This window comes from Thalassophryne amazonica, chromosome 2 (genome assembly GCF_902500255.1).
Source record: "Thalassophryne amazonica chromosome 2, fThaAma1.1, whole genome shotgun sequence".
NCBI lineage: Eukaryota > Metazoa > Chordata > Actinopteri > Batrachoidiformes > Batrachoididae > Thalassophryne > Thalassophryne amazonica.
The window spans coordinates 2985503-3006547 of NC_047104.1; the positions used below are offsets into that span (position 1 = coordinate 2985503).

General features: G+C 41.7%; 1 protein-coding gene across 2 annotated transcripts in view; it reads right to left on the minus strand.

Moving 5' to 3' along the window:
* LOC117521670 (A disintegrin and metalloproteinase with thrombospondin motifs 7) overlaps positions 1–17895 on the minus strand; it is a 220760-nt gene extending 202865 nt beyond the window's left edge. For both annotated transcript variants that reach the window (XM_034183002.1, XM_034183010.1), the window contains exon 1: positions 17591–17895. In XM_034183002.1, the coding sequence (XP_034038893.1) occupies positions 17591–17696 (106 nt within the window). In that variant the 5' untranslated portion in view covers positions 17697–17895. The remainder of the gene's footprint in view (positions 1–17590) is intronic.
* Between the last annotated feature and the right edge of the window lie 3150 nt (positions 17896–21045).

A 21045-nucleotide genomic window follows, 5' to 3' on the forward strand; every position in this document is an offset into this window, starting at 1 on the left:
ACTGATTGATCTGTTATGACACCGCACCGAGCCGCTAACCGATCGGATGTTATGACGCCTCACGCGACTGATTGATGCGTTATGACACCGCACCGAGCCGCTAACCGATCGGATGTTATGACGCCTCACGCGACTGATTGATGCGTTATGACACCGCACCGAGCCGCTAACCGATCGGATGTTATGACGCCTCACGGAGCGACTGACTGATCTGTTATAACACCGCACCGAGCCGCTAACCAATCGGATGTTATGACGCCTCACGCGACTGATTGATGCGTTATGACACCATACCGAGCCACTAACCGATCGGATGTTATGACGCCTCACGGAGCGACTGATTGATCTGTTATAACACCGCACTGAGCCGCTAACCGATTGGATGTTATGATGCCTCACGGAGCGACTGATTGATCTGTTATAACACCGCACCGAGCCGCTAACCGATTGGATGTTATGACGCCTCACGGAGCGACTGATTGATGCGTTATGACACCGCACCGAGCCGCTAACCGTTCGGATGATATGACGCCTCACGGAGCGACTGATTGATCTGTTATGACACCGCACCGAGCCGCTAACCAATCGGATGTTATGATGCCTCACGGAGCGACTGATTGATCTGTTATGACACTGCACCGAGCCGCTAACCGATCGGATGTTATGACGCCACACGCGACTGATTGATGCGTTATGACACCGCACCGAGCCACTAACTGATGGGATGTTATGACGCCTCACGGAGCGACTGATTGATCTGTTATAACACCGCACCGAGCCGCTAACCGATCGGATGTTATGACGCCTCACGCGACTGATTGATGCGTTATGACACCGCACCGAGCCGCTAACCGATCGGATGTTATGTCGCATCACGGAGTGACTGATTGATGCGTTATAACACCGCACAGAGCCGCTAACCGATCGGATGTTATGACGCTTCAAGGAGCGACTGATTGATCTGTTATAACACTGCACCGAGCCGCTAACCGATCGGATGTTATGACGCCTCACGGAGCGACTGATTGATGCGTTATGACACCGCACCGAGCCACTAACCGATCGGATGATATGACGCCTCACGGAGCGACTGATTGATCTGTTATGACACCGCACTGAGCCACTAACCGATCGGATGTTATGACGCCTCACGCGACTGATTGATCTGTTATGACACCGCACCGAGCCGCTAACCGATCGGATGTTATGACGCCTCACGCGACTGATTGATGCGTTATGACACCGCACCGAGCCACTAACCGATCGGATGTTATGACGCCTCACGCGACTGATTGATGCGTTATGACACCGCACCGAGCCACTAACCGATCGGATGTTATGACGCCTCACGCGACTGATTGATGCGTTATGACACCGCACCGAGCCGCTAACCGATCGGATGTTATGACGCCTCACGGAGCGACTGACTGATCTGTTATAACACCGCACCGAGCCGCTAACCGATCGGATGTTATGACGCCTCACGCGACTGATTGATGCGTTATGACACCGCACCGAGCCACTAACCGATCGGATGATATGACGCCTCACGGAGCGACTGATTGATGCGTTATGACACCGCACCGAGCCGCTAACCGATCGGACGATATGACGCCTCACGGAGCGACTGATTGATGTGTTATGACACCGCACCGAGCCGCTAACCGATCGGATGATATGACGCCTCACGGAGCGACTGATTGATCTGTTATGACACCGCACCGAGCCGCTAACCGATCGGATGTTATGACGCCTCACGGAGTGACTGATTGATGCGTTATAACACCGCACCGAGCCGCTAACCGATCGGATGTTATGACGCCTCACGGAGCGACTGATTGATGCGTTATGACACCGCACCGAGCCACTAACCGATCGGATGTTATGATGCCTCACGGAGCGACTGATTGATGCGTTATGACACCGCACCGAGCCACTAACCGATCGGATGTTATGACACCTCACGGAGCGACTGATTGATCTGTTATAACACCGCACCGAGCCGCTAACCGATTGGATGTTATGACGCCTCACGGAGCGACTGATTGATCTGTTATAACACCGCACGGAGCCGCTAACCGATTGGATGTTATGACGCCTCATGCGACTGATTGATGCGTTATGACACCGCACCGAGCCGCTAACCGATCGGATGATATGACGCCTCACGGAGCGACTGATTGATCTGTTATGACACCGCACCGAGCCGCTAACCGATCGGATGTTATGACGCCTCATGCGACTGATTGATGCGTTATGACACCGCACCGAGCCACTAACCGATCGGATGTTATGACGCCTCACGGAGCGACTGATTGATCTGTTATAACACCGCACCGAGCCGCTAACCGATCGGATGTTATGACGCCTCACGCGACTGATTGATGCGTTATGACACCGCACCGAGCCGCTAACCGATCGGATGTTATGACGCCTCACGGAGCGACTGATTGATCTGTCATGACACCGCACCGAGCCGCTAACCGATCGGATGTTATGACGCCTCACGCGACTGATTGATGCGTTATGACACCGCACCGAGCCGCTAACTGATCAGATGTTATGACGCTTCACGGAGCGACTGATTGATGCGTTATGACACCGCACCGAGCCGCTAACTGATCAGATGTTATGACGCTTCACGGAGCGACTGATTGATGCGTTATGACACCGCACCGAGCCGCTAACTGATCAGATGTTATGACGCTTCACGGAGCGACTGATTGATGCGTTATGACACCGCACCGAGCCGCTAACTGATCAGATGTTATGACGCTTCACGGAGCGACTGATTGATGCGTTATGACACCGCACCGAGCCGCTAACTGATCAGATGTTATGACGCTTCACGGAGCGACTGATTGATGCATTTCTATTTGCGACTGACACTGTTATTCAAGCATTCAAACAGCTATTCCTGTCGCCACACAAATCCAACACATGAGAAAGTTTTTTGACAGTTCTTGTTACTGAAAGAAACCTCGTCTTCCTTACCGGATAGAGTTGTGATGTCATTACGCGTGTGCTTCGTCGCAGTCTAGCGGGATCTTAAAAATTTCTTTCTTTTTTATATACAAATGAAAAAAAATGACATATTTTACAAAAGCACATTTATTTGCACACACCAACACGTTACATTGATTCACTTGTGTTGGTTTTTACATAGAATGAATGAATCAACCAATCACTATGCGCAGAGGCTTAGTTTACCCATAATCCCCTTTGGGCATCTGTGTTATTGTTCAAATCTTCAGAATTAGTGCATTATTTTAAAATTAACAGATATGTGTTATATATCACTTTGTATTTGTATCTTTTATGAACAATGAGTCCTGAAATTTATAATTTTTTTTTCTCTGTAATCCAAAGAGCACGTTCCAGAAGATACAATTGAGTTTGATAAATTTTTACCCACATTAACAAAGTAATCATTAAAGTGATCTGCTATAGTTTTATTTTCCTTAATAACTATCAATCAATCAATTTTATTTATATAGCGCCAAATCACAACAAACAGTTGCCCCAAGGAGCTTTATATTGTAAGGCAAAAGCCATACAATAATTACGTAAAAACCCCAACCCCAAATCTGTTAGATAAATATGAATCAAACCACCGCAGCACAGTGCCTTTAATACCTATGGCATGCTCTAATCTCTGTAATAAAATTTTATGGTCAACAGTATCAAAAGCAGCACTGAGGTCTAACAGAACAAGCACAGAGATGAGTCCACTGTCCGAGGCCATAAGAAGATCATTTGTAACCTTCACTAATGCTGTTTCTGTACTATGATGAATTCTAAAACCTGACTGAAACTCTTCAAATAGACCATTCCTCTGCAGATGATCAGTTAGCTGTTTTACAACTACCCTTTCAAGAATTTTTGTGAGAAAAGGAAGGTTGGAGATTGGCCTATAATTAGCTAAGATAGCTGGGTCAAGTGATGGCTTTTTAAGTAATGGTTTAATTACTGCCACCTTAAAAGCCTGTGGTACATAGCCAACTAATAAAGATAGATTGATCATATTTAAGATCGAAGCATTAATTAATGGTAGGGCTTCCTTGAGCAGCCTGGTAGGAATGGGGTCTAATAAACATGTTGATGGTTTGGATGAAGTAACTAATGAAAATAACTCAGACAGAACAATCGGAGAGAAAGAGTCTAACCAAATACCGGAATCCCTGAAAGCAGCCAAAGATAACGATACATCTTTGGGATGGTTATGAGTAATTTTTTCTCTAATAGTTAAAATTTTATTAGCAAAGAAAGTCATGAAGTCATTACTAGTTAAAGTTAAAGGAATACTCAGCTCAATAGAGCTCTGACTCTTTGTCAGCCTGGCTACAGTGCTGAAAAGAAACCTGGGGTTGTTCTTATTTTCTTCAATTAGTGATGAGTAGTAAGATGTCCTAGCTTTACGGAGGGCTTTTTAATAGAGCAACAGACTCTTTTTCCAGGCTAAGTGAAGATCTAAATTAGTGAGACGCCATTTCCTCTCCAACTTACGGGTTATCTGCTTTAAGCTGCGAGTTTGAGAGTTATACCACGGAGTCAGGCACTTCTGATTTAAAGCTCTCTTTTTCAGAGGAGCTACAGCATCCAAAGTTGTCTTCAATGAGGATGTAAAACTATTGTCGAGATACTCTATCTCACTTACAGAGTTTAGGTAGCTACTCTGCCCTGTGTTGGTACATGGCATTAGAGAACATAAAGAAGGAATCATATCCTTAAACCTAGTTACAGCGCTTTCTGAAAGACTTCTAGTGTAATGTCTTCAATTTCCATACCATACGTCAGAACAAGATCTAAGATATGATTAAAGTGGTGGGTGGACTCATTTACATTTTGAGCAAAGCCAATTGAGTCTAATAATAGATTAAATGCAGTGTTGAGGCTGTCATTCTCAGCATCTGTGTGGATGTTAAAATCGCCCACTATAATTATCTTATCTGAGCTAAGCACTAAGTCAGACAAAAGGTCTGAAAATTCACAGAGAAACTCACAGTAACGACCAGGTGGACGATAGATAATAACAAATAAAACTGTTTTTTGGGACTTCCAATTTGGATGGACAAGACTAAGAGTCAAGCTTTCAAATGAATTAAAGCTCTGTCTGGGTTTTTGATTAATTAATAAGCTGGAATGGAAGATTGCTGCTAATCCTCTGCCTCGGCCCGTGCTACGAGCATTCTGGCAGTTAGTGTGACTCGGGGGTGTTGACTCATTTAAACTAACATATTCATCTTGCTGTAACCAGGTTTCTGTAAGGCAGAATAAATCAATATGTTGATCAATTATTATATAATTTACTAACAGGGACTTAGAAGAGAGAGACCTAATGTTTAATAGACCACATTTAACTGTTTTAGTCTGTGGTGCAGTTGAAGGTGCTATATTATTTTTTCTTTTTGAATTTTTATGCTTAAATAGATTTTTGCTGGTTATTGGTGGTCTGGGAGCAGGCACCGTCTCTACGGGGATGGGGTAATGAGGGGATGGCAGGGGGAGAGAAGCTGCAGAGAGGTGTGTAAGACTACAACTCTGCTTCCTGGTCCCAACCCTGGATAGTCACGGTTTGGAGGATTTAAGAAAATTGACCAGATTTCTAGAGATGTGAGCTGCTCCATCCAAAGTGGGATGGATGCCGTCTCTCCTAACAAGACCAGGTTTTCCCCAGAAACTTTGCCAATTATCTATGAAGCCCACCTCATTTTTTGGACACCACTCAGACAGCCAGCAATTCAAGGAGAACATGCGGCTAAACATGTCACTCCCGGTCCGATTGGGGAGGGGCCCAGAGAAAACTACAGAGTCCGACATTGTTTTTGCAAAGTTACACACTGATTCAATGTTAATTTTAGTGATCAAATCACAACAAACAGTTGCCCCAAGGCACTTTATATTGTAAGGCAAGGCCATACAATAATTACAGAAAAACCCCAACGGTCAAAACGACCCCCTGTGAGCAAGCACTTGGCGACAGTGGGAAGGAAAAACTCCCTTTTAACAGGAAGAAACCTCCAGCAGAACCAGGCTCAGGGAGGGGCAGTCTTCTGCTGGGACTGGTTGGGGCTGAGGGAGAGAACCAGGAAAAAGACATGCTGTGGAGGGGAGCAGAGATCAATCACTAATGATTAAATGGAGAGTGGTGCATACAGAGCAAAAAGAGAAAGAAACACTCAGTGCATCATGGGAACCCCCCAGCAGTCTAAGTCTATAGCAGCATAACTAAGGGATGGTTCAGGGTCACCTGATCCAGCCCTAACTATAAGCTTTAGCAAAAAGGAAAGTTTTAAGCCTAATCTTAAAAGTAGAGAGGGTGTCTGTCTCCCTGATCTGAATTGGGAGCTGGTTCCACAGGAGAGGAGCCTGAAAGCTGAAGGCTCTGCCTCCCATTCTACTCTTACAAACCCTAGGAACTACAAGTAAGCCTGCAGTCTGAGAGCGAAGCGCTCTATTGGGGTGATATGGTACTATGAGGTCCCTAAGACAAGATGGGACCTGGTTGTTCAAAACCTTATAAGTAAGAAGAAGAATTTTAATGTTGTGTGGGCCGCTGAAGAGGAGGTACTGCTGGCCCACCACCACCAGTGGGCGCCCTGCCTGGAGTGCGGGCTCCAGGCACCAGAGGGCGCCGCCGCCTCACAGGAGCAGCCAAGGTGACAGCTGTCACCCATCACCTGAGACAGCTGACAGCAATCATCAGTGGGGTATATCAGCAGGACAGCATCTCCACCTCATTTCCGAGATATCGTTTCTACCTGAAAGGTAACGTATCAAAGCTGACGGAGTGTATCCTTTTGGATTAGTGCTTAGATTGTGGATTACTGTTCCAACGAGAGGTGGAGGTAACTTCCCTGCTGTTCGGAGTCTTGGGTGCAAACGCGCCCCCATCTAACTGTTCTTTGTTCCTCGCCAGCAGTACCAGGTCCGACACGCGGAGGCAGTGGCCACCTGGGAGTTCGGGACTTGGCGGCTCCAGTATTCCCGGGGTCCTGTGGCGGAGGAAGCCGTGTGGTTCCGGTCTTACCTTGGAGAGGCGTCTCCTATCTTCGAGCCTGCCCACACGACACTTTTGTGAATTGACTGTTGTCCATTTCCATGATTGGTTGTATTCGTTGTGCACGTTCACAACAGTAAAGCCTTGTTATTTGACTTTCTCCATTGTCCGTTCATTTGCGCCCCCTGTTGTGGGTCCGTGTACTGACACTTTCCCAACATTTAAATTCTATTCTAGAATTAACAGGAAGCCAATGAAGAGAGGCCAATATGGCTGAGATATGCTCTCTCCTTCTAGTCCCCGTCAGTACTCTAGCTGCAGCATTTTGAATTAACTGAAGGCTTTTCAGGGAACTTTTAGGACAACCTGATAATAATGAATTACAATAGTCCAGCCTAGAGGAAATAAATGCATGAATTAGTTTTTCAGCATCACTCTGAGACAAGACCTTTCTAATTTTAGAGATATTGCGCAAATGCAGAAAAGCAGTCCTACATATTTGTTTAATATGCGCTTTGAATGACATATCCTGATCAAAAATGACTCCAAGATTTCTCACAGTATTACTAGAGGTCAGGGTAATGCCATCCAAAGTAAGGATCTGGTTAGACACCATGTTTCTAAGATTTGTGGGGCCAAGTACAATAACTTCAGTTTTATCTGAATTTAAAAGCAGCAAATTAGAGGTCATCCATGTCTTTATGTCTGAAAGACATTCCTGCAGTTTAGCTAATTGGTGTGTGTCCTCTGGCTTCATGGATAGATAAAGCTGGGTATTATCTGCGTAACAATGAAAATTTAAGCAATACCGTCTAATAATACTGCCTAAGGGAAACATGTATAAAGTGAATAAAATTGGTCCTAGCACAGAACGTTGTGGAACTCCATAATTAACCTTAGTCTGTGAAGAAGATTCCCCATTTACAGGAACAAATTGTAATCTATTAGATAAATATGATTCAAACAACTGCAGCGCAGTGCCTTTAATACCTATGGCATGCTCTAATCTCTGTAATAAAATGTTATGGTCAACAGTATCAAAAGCTGCACTGAGGTCTAACAGAACAAGCACAGAGATGAGTCCACTGTCTGAGGCCATAAGAAGATCATTTGTAACCTACATGTTTTATATTATATCCAGTTTATATTATGTCCAATTATATGGAAATGTTTATCATATAATTGGAAATAATAGAAAATTACTCATAAGATTGATCAATGTCCTCAACATAAACGTCACTCCAGTTTTGATTTCTTAAATCTAGTCTAAAAATTTCCAAAGTTTCCTCTGTTATTTTCCTTTTGAAATTTGTAAAAGCCGGCAAATGATCACTGATGTCACTCATAAGAAACCCCCCCTCTAAATTCCGCATGGTAACGTTTGTCAATACATTATCAATAAATGTCGCTGTATTGGCAGTAATCCTTGTTGGATGGGCAATCACTGGATACATTCCCATACAAAACACAAAACTGATAAATTCAGTTATATTTATTTGACCATGAGAATTTAAGAAGTCTATGTTGAAGTGTCCACAAACAAATAAAAGCTTCTTATTTCTAATAAAGTTGTACATCTCAGTCAGTTTTTCCACAAAATGTTTTATGTTTGATTCTGGTGCTCTATAGACACAACTTATAATTATATTTTATGATTTTTATGTTTAATTTCCACAGTAACACATTCCATATTTTCCAAAGAAAAACACATATTCTGAATAACTTCACAGTGATAAGTAGACCTAACATAAAGTGCCATACCACCACCCTGTTTATTCATCCTATTAGTAGCAAAAAAAAATCATAACCCTCATACTGGACAGTGTCAATATGCTCATCTTTCAATTCACATCTCAAAAATTGCATTAACTGAAAAATGTCAATTTGCATTATTTAAACAATTCTTAATTTTTGACGAGTTCATAGAAAGACTTCTGCTATTAAAGTGTATAATGGAGAATGTCCTATTTCACACAAAAAATGTTTAAATTGTTCTTCAGAAAAATAATTTCAATGGTAAGTAATATTTTCAAGAAACAACAACCCGGATCTATATTATATTCAATATGATGAAATGTATGTTCAGTGTAATCAAAAACATTTAAGTTGCGCTCCTGTGCAGGAGTAAATTGGAAAGAATCAGCTGACATAAAAAATAATCCACAAACCAAAAACGCAGTTAAACAAAGTCTAGCTGCTAAATATTATTACATATGCGATATAAGTTTACGCCACATTTTTTTCTGTTTTCTTAGAGCTCTTTTTGTCAAGTGTTCATTCACATACACCCCAGTTCCTCACAACATTTTTGTTTGCCTTAACAAATCGTTCTTAAATTTGCAAACTGGATGATAATAACTGGTTTAGACTTTTTATCTTTTTTGGAATTGAGTGGCAGTCTGCAATCTCATGACTGGGAACATGGATGTCCTTAGAAGAACCAAAAATCAATAACCTGTTGCTCCAGGGAGTGAATTTCTCCCAGAGTGTCTTCATCCATTCCGGCTCCACTGTTGAGCACAGCAGCTGGTAAGCCGCCGGTGGACAGCGGTTCTCGGCCCGAATGCTAGCTGGTTGGCTGCAGCAGAAGGCCAGTCTCGGCCCAATGTTAGCATGTAAGCCGCTGCTGGACGCCGGTGTTCCGTCGAGATGAGGTTCCTCGCGTAACTGTATATGTGTTCACTGAAAAAATTACTTGACGAAGTTCGCTTATTTTGATGGGCAAGTAAATGTATAAATTGCTCATCTGAACTTAGTAATGTATAAAATCTACTCACTATAAAACGATAAGTATTTTTAAACTGGAGTTAGCTTATTTCGACAGGCAAAATATACATATACATACATTTATGCTCCTAACATAAAATACAGAAAATGTTTTACTTACTAGGCTATAAATACACTGAATACAATTAATAAAATAAACTTTGATGGAAAAAAAAACCCAAAAACAAAATGCGCATGCGCAGTTGCACGTCGAGCGAGTTACATCATCTCCCCATGTGCAGTTGCGCGAGGCACCTCATCTCGACTGGTGATGTCTTCAAATCCGGGGTAGAGCGATGTGCACATGCGCACGCATGCGCAGTAGTGCGACGCACCTCATCTCGACGGGACACCGGTTCTCAGCCTGATGTTAGCTGGCTGGCTGCTAGAGCCTGATCCCGGCCCGGTGGTGGTGACAGACCACAACACAGGTAAACAAACAGCAACACGGCGCTGATCCAGTCGTACATGGTAGCGCTGCTCTGTATGCTCTCCTCACTCACTGACGCTCTCATGTGACTCACCAAATTGAGAGAAAAGATTTTCATGTGAGAAAAGCACTTCCATGCATTTCCAACTCCTTTAGAGAGCAAAATTATTTTTTTCAAAACTGGATAGAAAGTGTTTTTCACAGATGAGTAATAAACAAGTATTTGTCTGTGGAGATGTAAATATTGATCTGTTAAATCCATATCAGCATAAAGTGAAGAGGATTCCATTAATACCATGTACAGCTTAAATTTATATCCACAAATTACGAGGCCTTCAAGAATAACTTCACATTCAGCTACATTCACTGATAATATATTTACTAATGATATCAACACCAAAACATTATGTGGCTTATTAATTAATGATATTAGTGACCATTTACCACTTTTTATAAATTAAAAAAGAAAATGTAATGAGAAAATAAAATATTGTAAATGCCTGCAATCTGAAGAAGCTGTCACTGCCTTAAAAAATGATTTACTTTTGCAGGTTTGGAAGTCCATTTACACAGAGCATGATGCTAATTTAGCATATTCTGAATTTGAAAATATATTTCTCGATATAGACAACAAAAATTGTCCAATTATACAGTACAGTGCAAATAATAAATATAAGGCTAACCCATGGATGACAAAAGGGCTGCAAAAGGCTTGTAAGAAGAAAAATATGCTATACAAAGAGTTAGTTCATTAAAAGTAAATGAAGAGAGGAAGAGATTATATATAAGGACTATAAAAATAAATTAACAACTGTTATGCGGAATTGTAAAAAAATCATACTTTGGAAAAATACTAAACAATAATAAAAACAACATAAAGGAAACATGGAAAATACTGAATACTATTATAGCAAATAAACCCAAATCAAAGAACTATCCAATATACTTTACTTATAATAACAAAGATGAATATAACATGAACCAAGTAGTGAATATTTTCAATACATTTGTTCCTAATGTTGGGTCAGATCTGGCACCTGACGTTCCACACAGCACATGGGGAAATCAGCAATTAATTGATAGAAATCCACATACAATGTTTCTTGGCCCAGTTGATGAAAGGGAAATTATTAATGTAGTTAGTACATGTAAAAGCAAAAAGTATAATGACGTACATATGTCCTTAGTAAAGCAAATAATTACTGAAATTGCCAAACCATTAACATATATATTTAATAAATCATTTCAAACTGGAATTGTCCCAAAGTGGCAAAAGTGATACCTTTATTCAAATCTGGTGACAAACATCTTTTTATTAATTACAGGCCTGTGTCTTTATTGTCACAGTTTTCAAAGATATTGGAAAAACCTCACAATAGCAGGTTGGATAAATTTATAGAATGACACAACTTGATGACTGTCAGTATGGTTTTAGAGCAAAAAGGTCCACTGCACTGGCATTGCTCGATGCAGTAGAAGACATCAATAAACATGTGGACAAAAGGGAAATAGTTTTAGGTTTATTTATTGACCTATGAAAGGCTTTTGACACAATCAATCACAACATATTATTTCAAAAGCTGGAACTGTACGGGATCAGAGGGTGGCTCTGAATTGGATTAAAAGCTATTTGGAAAACTGGAAGCAGTTTGTTAAACTTGGGGACTGCTGTTCTTTGTATCTGGACATAGGTTGTGGGGTTCCTCAGGGTTCTGTGTTGGGACCAAAGTTATTTATTTTGTACATTAACGATTTATGTAAAGTTTTGGATGTGTTCAGAGCAGTTCTCTTTGCACATGTCACAAACCTGTTTTGTTCAGGAGATAATTTGCAACAATTATTGAATTTGCAACAATTAAATAATTGTCTTCCGGGGGCCAGAGCAGGCGACATTGAAGGAAATTTGAAACTGCTGGCTAAGGCTAAGCGTAAATTTGGTAAGATTGTAATTCACGTCGGCAGTAATGACACCCGGTTACGCCAATCGGAGGTCACTAAAATTAACATTGAATCGGTGTGTAACTTTGCAAAAACAATGTCGGACTCTGTAGTTTTCTCTGGGCCCCTCCCCAATCAGACCGGGAGTGACATGTTTAGTCGCATGTTCTCCTTGAATTGCTGGCTGTCTGAGTGGTGTCCAAAAAATGAGGTGGGCTTCATAGATAATTGGCAAAGCTTCTGGGGAAAACCTGGTCTTGTTAGGAGAGACGGCATCCATCCCACTTTGGATGGAGCAGCTCTCATTTCTAGAAATCTGGCCAATTTTCTTAAATCCTCCAAACCGTGACTATCCAGGGTTGGGACCAGGAAGCAGAGTTGTAGTCTTACACACCTCTCTGCAGCTTCTCTCCCCTGCCATCCCCTCATTACCCCATCCCCGTAGAGACGGTGCCTGCTCCCAGACCACCAATAACCAGCAAAAATCTATTTAAGCATAAAAATTCAAAAAGAAAAAATAATATAGCACCTTCAACTGCACCACAGACTAAAACAGTTAAATGTGGTCTATTAAACATTAGGTCTCTCTCTTCTAAGTCCCTGTTGGTAAATGATATAATAATTGATCAACATATTGATTTATTCTGCCTTACAGAAACCTGGTTACAGCAGGATGAATATGTTAGTTTAAATGAGTCAACACTCCCGAGTCACACTAACTGTCAGAATGCTCGTAGCACGGGCCGAGGCGGAGGATTAGCAGCAATCTTCCATTCCAGCTTATTAATTAATCAAAAACCCAGACAGAGCTTTAATTCATTTGAAAGCTTGACTCTTAGTCTTGTCCATCCAAATTGGAAGTCCCAAAAACCACTTTTATTATTAGACTCTATTGGCTTTGCTCAAAAAGTAAATGAGTCCACCCACCACTTTAATCATATCTTAGATCTTGTTCTGACTTATGGTATGGAAATAGAAGACTTAACAGTATTCCCTGAAAACTCCCTTCTGTCTGATCATTTCTTAATAACATTTACATTTACTCTGATGGACTACCCAGCAGTGGGGAATAAGTTTCATTACACTAGAAGTCTTTCAGAAAGCGCTGTAACTAGGTTTAAGGATATGATTCCTTCTTTATGTTCTCTAATGCCGTAACTAGGTTTAAGGATATGATTCCTTCTTTATGTTCTCTAATGCCATATACCAACACAGTGCAGAGTAGCTACCTAAACTCTGTAAGTGAGATAGAGTATCTCGTCAATAGTTTTACATCCTCATTGAAGACAACTTTGGATGCTGTAGCTCCTCTAAAAAAGAGAGCTTTAAATCAGAAGTGCCTGACTCCGTGGTATAACTCACAAACTCGTAGCTTAAAGCAGATAACCCGTAAGTTGGAGAGGAAATGGCGTCTCACTAATTTAGAAGATCTTCACTTAGCCTGGAAAAAGAGTCTGTTGCTCTATAAAAAAGCCCTCTGTAAAGCTAGGACATCTTTCTACTCATCACTAATTGAAGAAAATAAGAACAACCCCAGGTTTCTTTTCAGCACTGTAGCCAGGCTGACAAAGAATCAGAGCTCTATTGAGCTGAGTATTCCATTAACTTTAACTAGTAATGACTTCATGACTTTCTTTGCTAACACAATTTTAACTATTAGAGAAAAAATTACTCATAACCATCCCAAAGATGTATCGTTATCTTTGGCTGCTTTCAGTGATGCTGGTATTTGGTTAGACTCTTTCTCTCCGATTGTTCTGTCTGAGTTATTTTCATTAGTTACTTCATCCAAACCATCAACATGTTTATTAGACCCCATTCCTACCAGGCTGCTCAAGGAAGCCCTACCATTATTTAATGCTTCGATCTTAAATATGATCAATCTATCTTTGTTAGTTGGCTATGTACCACAGGCTTTTAAGGTGGCAGTAATTAAACCATTACTTAAAAAGCCATCACTTGACCCAGCTATCTTAGCTAATTATAGGCCAATCTCCAACCTTCCTTTTCTCTCAAAAATTCTTGAAAGGGTAGTTGTAAAACAGCTAACTGATCATCTGCAGAGTCAGTCCCAGCAGAATCAATCAATCAATCAATTTTTTTTTTTATATAGCGCCAAATCACAACAAACAGTTGCCCCAAGGCGCTTTATATTGTAAGTCAAGGCCATACAATAATTATGTAAAACCCCAACGGTCAAAACGACCCCCTGTGAGCAAGCACTTGGCTACAGTGGGAAGGAAAAACTCCCTTTTAACAGGAAGAAACCTCCAGCAGAACCAGGCTCAGGGAGGGGCAGTCTTCTGCTGGGACTGGTTGGGGCTGAGGGAGAGAACCAGGAAAAAGACATGCTGTGGAGGGGAGCAGAGATCGATCACTAATGATTAAATGCAGAGTGGTGCATACAGAGCAAAAAGAGAAAGAAACAGTGCATCATGGGAACCCCCCAGCAGTCTACGTCTAAAGCAGCATAACTAAGGGATGGTTCAGGGTCACCTGATCCAGCCCTAACTATAAGCTTTAGCAAAAAGGAAAGTTTTAAGCCTAATCTTAAAAGTAGAGAGGGTGTCTGTCTCCCTGATCTGAATTGGGAGCTGGTTCCACAGGAGAGGAGCCTGAAAGCTGAAGGCTCTGCCTCCCATTCTACTCTTACAAACCCTAGGAACTACAAGTAAGCCTGCAGTCTGAGAGCGAAGCGCTCTATTGGGGTGATATGGTACTACGAGGTCCCTAAGATAAGATGGGACCTGATTATTCAAAACCTTATAAGTAAGAAGAAGAATTTTAAATTCTATTCTAGAATTAACAGGAAGCCAATGAAGAGAGGCCAATATGGGTGAGATATGCTCTCTCCTTCTAGTCCCCGTCAGTACTCTAGCTGCAGCATTTTGAATTAACTGAAGGCTTTTTAGGGAACTTTTAGGACAACCTGATAATAATGAATTACAATAGTCCAGCCTAGAGGAAATAAATGCATGAATTAGTTTTTCAGCATCACTCTGAGACAAGACCTTTCTGATTTTAGAGATATTGCGTAAATGCAAAAAGCAGTCCTACATATTTGTTTAATATGCGCTTTGAATGACATATCCTGATCAAAAATGACTCCAAGATTTCTCACAGTATTACTAGAGGTCAGGGTAATGCCATCCAGAGTAAGGATCTGGTTAGACACCATGTTTCTAAGATTTGTGGGGCCAAGTACAATAACTTCAGTTTTATCTGAGTTTAAAAGCAGGAAATTAGAGGTCATCCATGTCTTTATGTCTGTAAGACAATCCTGCAGTTTAGCTAATTGGTGTGTGTCCTCTGGCTTCATGGATAGATAAAGCTGGGTATCATCTGCGTAACAATGAAAATTTAAGCAATACCGTCTAATAATACTGCCTAAGGGAAGCATGTATAAAGTGAATAAAATTGGTCCTAGCACAGAACCTTGTGGAACTCCATAATTAACTTTAGTCTGTGAAGAAGATTCCCCATTTACATGAACAAATTGTAATCTATTAGATAAATATGATTCAAACCACCGCAGCGCAGTGCCTTTAATACCTATGGCATGCTCTAATCTCTGTAATAAAATTTTATGGTCAACAGTATCAAAAGCAGCACTGAGGTCTAACAGACCTCAGAAGACTGCCCCTCCCTGAGCCTGGTTCTGCTGGAGGTTTCTTCCTGTTAAAAGGGAGTTTTTCCTTCCCACTGTAGCCAAGTGCTTGCTCACAGGGGGTCGTTTTGACCGTTGGGGTTTTACATAATTATTGTATGGCTTTGCCTTACAATATAAAGCGCCTTGGGGCAACTGTTTGTTGTGATTTGGCGCTATATAAAAAAATTGATTGATTGATTGATTGAATTATTATCTGATTTAGGATTGGAAATGATAAAGTTGAAGAGTTGGTTTCATATTAACAAACTGTCATTAAATTGGTCTAAAACTAAAATAATGTTATTTTGAATGATAAAAAAAGACGCACAAATACAGTTAAATATACAAAGGGTAAACATAGAATGTGTCAAAGAGAAGAAGTTGTTAGGTGTGATTAATGATGAAAGAATCAACTGGAAAGCTCACATTCAACATATTCAAAAGAAAGTATCAAAAGGTATTGCAGTTTTAAATTAGGCTAAGCACATTCTTGATGGTAAATCACTACACTCTGTATTGAGCATCGATTGCACCTTACCTGACTTATTGTGTTGAAGTCTGGGGCAATAACTATAAAACTACAGTGCAAACATTATTCATCCTTCAAAAAAGAGCATTAAGAACAATCCACAATGCAGGGTATCGTGATCACACCAACCCATCGTTCATTGAATTGAAAATATTAAAACTCTACGATATGATAACGTTTAAGACTGTTCAATTGATGTACAAAGTGAAAAATAAGCAATTGTCATTTAGAATTCAAGATATTTTTACGCAAAGAGAAGGAATATATAATTTAAGGGGTTTGTATAAATTTAAAATTGTGGGTGCTCAGATGACCAGGCAATGCTTCTGTGTCTCCATTTGTGGCCCCAAAAAATGGAATAATCTACCTGAGGAACTTGGACGATGTCCAAATATGAACCAGCTCAAATATTTATATAAAGAAATGATGTTCTCTGAATATGTATCTGATGAAACAGGTTGAGTTTGTGTGTTGTATGAAGAGTCTGCTACACTTGAATCCTTACTACCAAAAATGTCTGGTGGTAACGAGCACGTAATAGGAGCTGTTTGGGAAATATGTGACTTCACTTCAGATTTTATTTGAAATGATCGTTCATCATCAGGCACATAGCCTGGTTTAATTTGACTGTATGGAGGGTGTAGGTGTTGATAAGTGTTGCTTCTGTCTACGACTTCTGGGCACTATGTGCATTGTTTTCTTTTCTTTCTTTTAACTACGTTGTCTACTACTACTTTGAGTTTTGTTTTTGTATGAGGTATTTTTGTTAAACATATATGTGCCTAATAAATTCAATTCAATTAAAACAATTCATTTACTGTTGTAAGAAGATATACATAAAAGTAACACACACATCATGCAAACAAAATAAAGTCCACAACCTGAGTCCACTGGTGGTGTGCTGAATTTTAATGTTAAGGAATAAAATGATACTGATACCAAAAAAAAAAAAAAAAAAATCCTTCTTATAACTTAAATCATCAAAAGTGGCAAAACCTTTAATAAAGAGAAGCACGTTGGAAAATAATGAGTATGTGTACAAGTTGAAGTTTATGGTTTAAGTTTCAGAGGTTTTGAAGTGTAAAAACTGTAAAGTGATCCGGAAGTGGCGGAGGGGGGCCAGAGGCGGCCCGCGGCCCCAGAAAGGCCCCGCGCGGCCCTGCTGCTGTTAACGTGACCCGGACACGTTCTGCAGCCAAAATGCACGCACACACACACGTATATAAAAAAAAAAAGTCAGCTGAAACGTGAGTTTTTCCGGTTTAAAGGTGGACCGACCTGCGGGCTCGGAGTCCGTCTGCAGCGCCGTCAGCAGAACCAAGAAGAACCGGACCGAAGAAAAACCTGGAACCAGAGCGCCGAGCCGGCGGTCCGGACGGCTCATCGTGTCGGGACCAGAGCCGGACCCGGACCCAGGACCACGTCGAGTCCGCTGTCAGACCACTGTGTCCTCTTTGTCCTCCATCTGTCTCCTCCCGAGGATCAGGGCCACGCCCACAGGGAGGACTCCACACAATGGACTGTCTCTGTGAGGACAACCGGACCCTTAAAGGAGACCACAGCCCTCACTTTGTTTCTCTTCCACAGTCCTCAAAGTTCACTCCAACACAGTCCAACGAGTCCACGACCCGATGTGGACCAGAGTCCCGTCCCCAGGACCCAGGACCAGGAATTCCCGTTGTCTTGGTGATGTGGAGAACAGGGACGAGTATTTGATTCCTCACTGGTCCAGAAAACCAGAAAATGTGGGTTGAGGTCGACGCCCTCAGAACGGAGAACTCAAATATTACAACTAAAAAAAAAAAAAAAACCCACTTAAAAGTCCTCCTGACATTTATCTGGGTTTTTATTTCACTGCAGAGAAACATGAACTAATATTTCATGTTTCACTGCAGAGAAACATGAACTAATATTTCATGTTTCACTGCAGAGAAACATGAACTAATATTTCATGTTTTGTGTGTTCAACTTCATTTCACTTCTTCATGTTCATCCATTCTTGCATTTTGAAATGACAAAATATAAGAAGCAGCAACAATTAGGACTGTTGGACACCTGAAGACGTGTTTGCAGGAAGAACTGGACAAAATAACATCTGAAACGTTTCATCGCTTGGTGTCCTCCATGTTAAAATGTCTTTTATAGAGTATCCAAAAAACTTTACTTATGTTACAGCCTTATTTCAAAATGGATGAAATTCATGTTTTCCCCTCAAAATTCTACACACAACACCCCATAATGACAACATGACAAAAGTGTTTTTTTCCACAATTTATTAACAATAAAAACTAAGAAAGCCTTTGATCAATACTTTGTTGATGCATCTTTGGCAGCAATTCCAGCCTCATGTCTTCTTGAATATGATGCCACAAGCTTGGTGCACCTATCTTTGGCTAGTTTGGTCCATTCCTCTTTGCAGCACCTCTCAAGCTCCATCAGGTTGGATGTGGAGCGTCGGTGCACAGACATTTTCACATCTGCCAGTCAGATTCAGGTCTGGGCTCTGACTGGGCCACTCAAAGACATTCACAGAGTTGTCCTGAAGACACTCCTTTGATATCTTGGCTGTGTTCTTAGGGTCATTGTCCTCCTGAAAGTTGAACCATCGCCCCAGTCTGAGGTCAAGAGCGCTCTGGAGCAGGTTTTCATCCAGGATGGATTGCTGCAGAGATGGTTGTCCTTCTGGAAGGTTCTCCTCTCTCCACAGAGGAATGCTGGAGCTCTGACAGAGTGACCCTCGGGTTCTTGGTCACCTTCTTGACTACAGATCACGTGACCCTTTTAAAGTCCTCTGTAGCGTCTTTACGCAATTTACCACAGGAACAGAGGCTTTTTCTGGATGAATTTGTCCCTCAATGAGCTCCACTTCTTTATACAATCATCAACCTGCAAACCAGTGAAACGGTACATACAATTTCCTCCATGAACTGCAGGTCATTTGAGCGTCTGTCGTTTTCCGTGTTGTGAAGTTGATCCTATTTGCAGACTTTTCTGCCTGTTGTGTGGTTATCTGATCGTGGGGTTTTATTGGTTTTGTACCGTGTCTCGTGTTTGTCTGTGTCCTTGTTGTGTGTCACGTGGGTGGGCGCGTTCCCGGCCTGTGTCTGTGTGTGGCCATCATCAGTTGTGTGCTGGTCATGTCTGTCATGTCTGTCCTGTCTGCCTCCCGGGTCCTGTGTGGCATTCTGTCCTGGTATGTTTGTGTGTGAGCCTTTTGTGCATTCCTTCATGTGCACGTCATCCTGCTGTGTGTGTGTGTGCACCTGTTTCCCCATCTCCTCTGCGTGTGTTTGTGTCATGCACATTACCCCCGTTTGTTCTCTGTGTCTTTGTGTGTCAGGTGCTGAGTTTGTGAGATGTCTGGATTATCCGTGTTGGTGTCTGTGTCCATTCCTGGTCTGCGTCCCGGCGTTCCCACGTGCTTGGTGTGTGTACTCCGGTCTCTTAGTTCCTCGTTTGATCTGTTGTATTGTGGCTTTGGTTCATGGTTTCTCTGTGATCGTCTTGTATGTTTGTTATCATGGATGTTTCATTCTTTGTTCGTGTTTACCTCTGAGGTTGTCTTTCATGTCCATATGTTTGTGTCTCTCTGTCCGCAGTGTTGATTGGTTTTTGTTTATCATGTTTTCCACTTAGCCTTTGCTGTTTTGTTTTATGATCAGTCTCAGATTATTGTCTGTTTGTCTCAGAGTGTTTCTGTTATTTCTCGTGCACCTGTTAGTTCCTCCTTCTGGTTTCTCCTGCACACCTGTTCAATCTTCACAGTCACTCCTTGTTTCTCTGTTCAGGTGCGGCTCCATTGTTTGTCCATTAGAGTTTTTGTGGTTTCGTCCCAAATCTTATTTTCTCCTCCGTGTAGTTCTGTATTTTTGTTGGTCATTTAATCCTGGTTCCATCACTGTTTGTTCCTATTCTCACGGTCTGATACTTGGTTTTTGGCAAACATCCCTCTGAGTCCTGGCTGTAAACATATTTGATCCATGACTGAAATGTAATCAGCGTGCGCACTGCAAAAACTATTAAAATATGATGGGAGAGGAAGGAGTGAAACCAGAAAAGTGAGAAATCACAGCCCTTTGTGGTCTCCGTCATTTAGCAGATGCGCATGTTCATAGCCCCGCAGAGGGCTCTGATCTAAAGCGATCTGGTTCATCACACCCAGGGATCTGTGTGAAACTTAAGCCCATATAACAGTTCAGGCAGCGAGCAGCATTTTGTTAATAATCACCGGCCTTGAATTGTGTCCTGACACGTTTAGGTCCCGTGTCTGAGCACAGTTTGAAAAATAAACACCCGGCTTTTAATCACAGAAATACGGTGCTTTCTTCAAATCAGCGAGTGTCAGTGCTGAACTTCATTTTGTACCTCTGTTAGTGGACACGTCCAGACTGATCTGTCCGGTACATGTGAGGGGTTTTTAATGGGAACACATTACGATGGGACGGGATGTTTTGTCCAGTGTGAGTGAAAATCCGTTATATACAGTGTTTATTAGATGGGAAAAAAACAAAAACATTTGGACTTTAGCTTTTGTCCGTGAGTGTGAATATCCAGTTTACACCATGACGGTTTAGACGACTTTTACTGTACATTTACTGAGAAAAATGATGACGTGTTCAATACTTATTTAACCCACTGTGTGTGTGTGTGTGTGTGTGTGTGTGTGTGTGTGTGTGTGTGTGTGTGTGTGTGTGTGTGTGTATTGGTGTCCAGTTATTCACTGAAACAGGGTC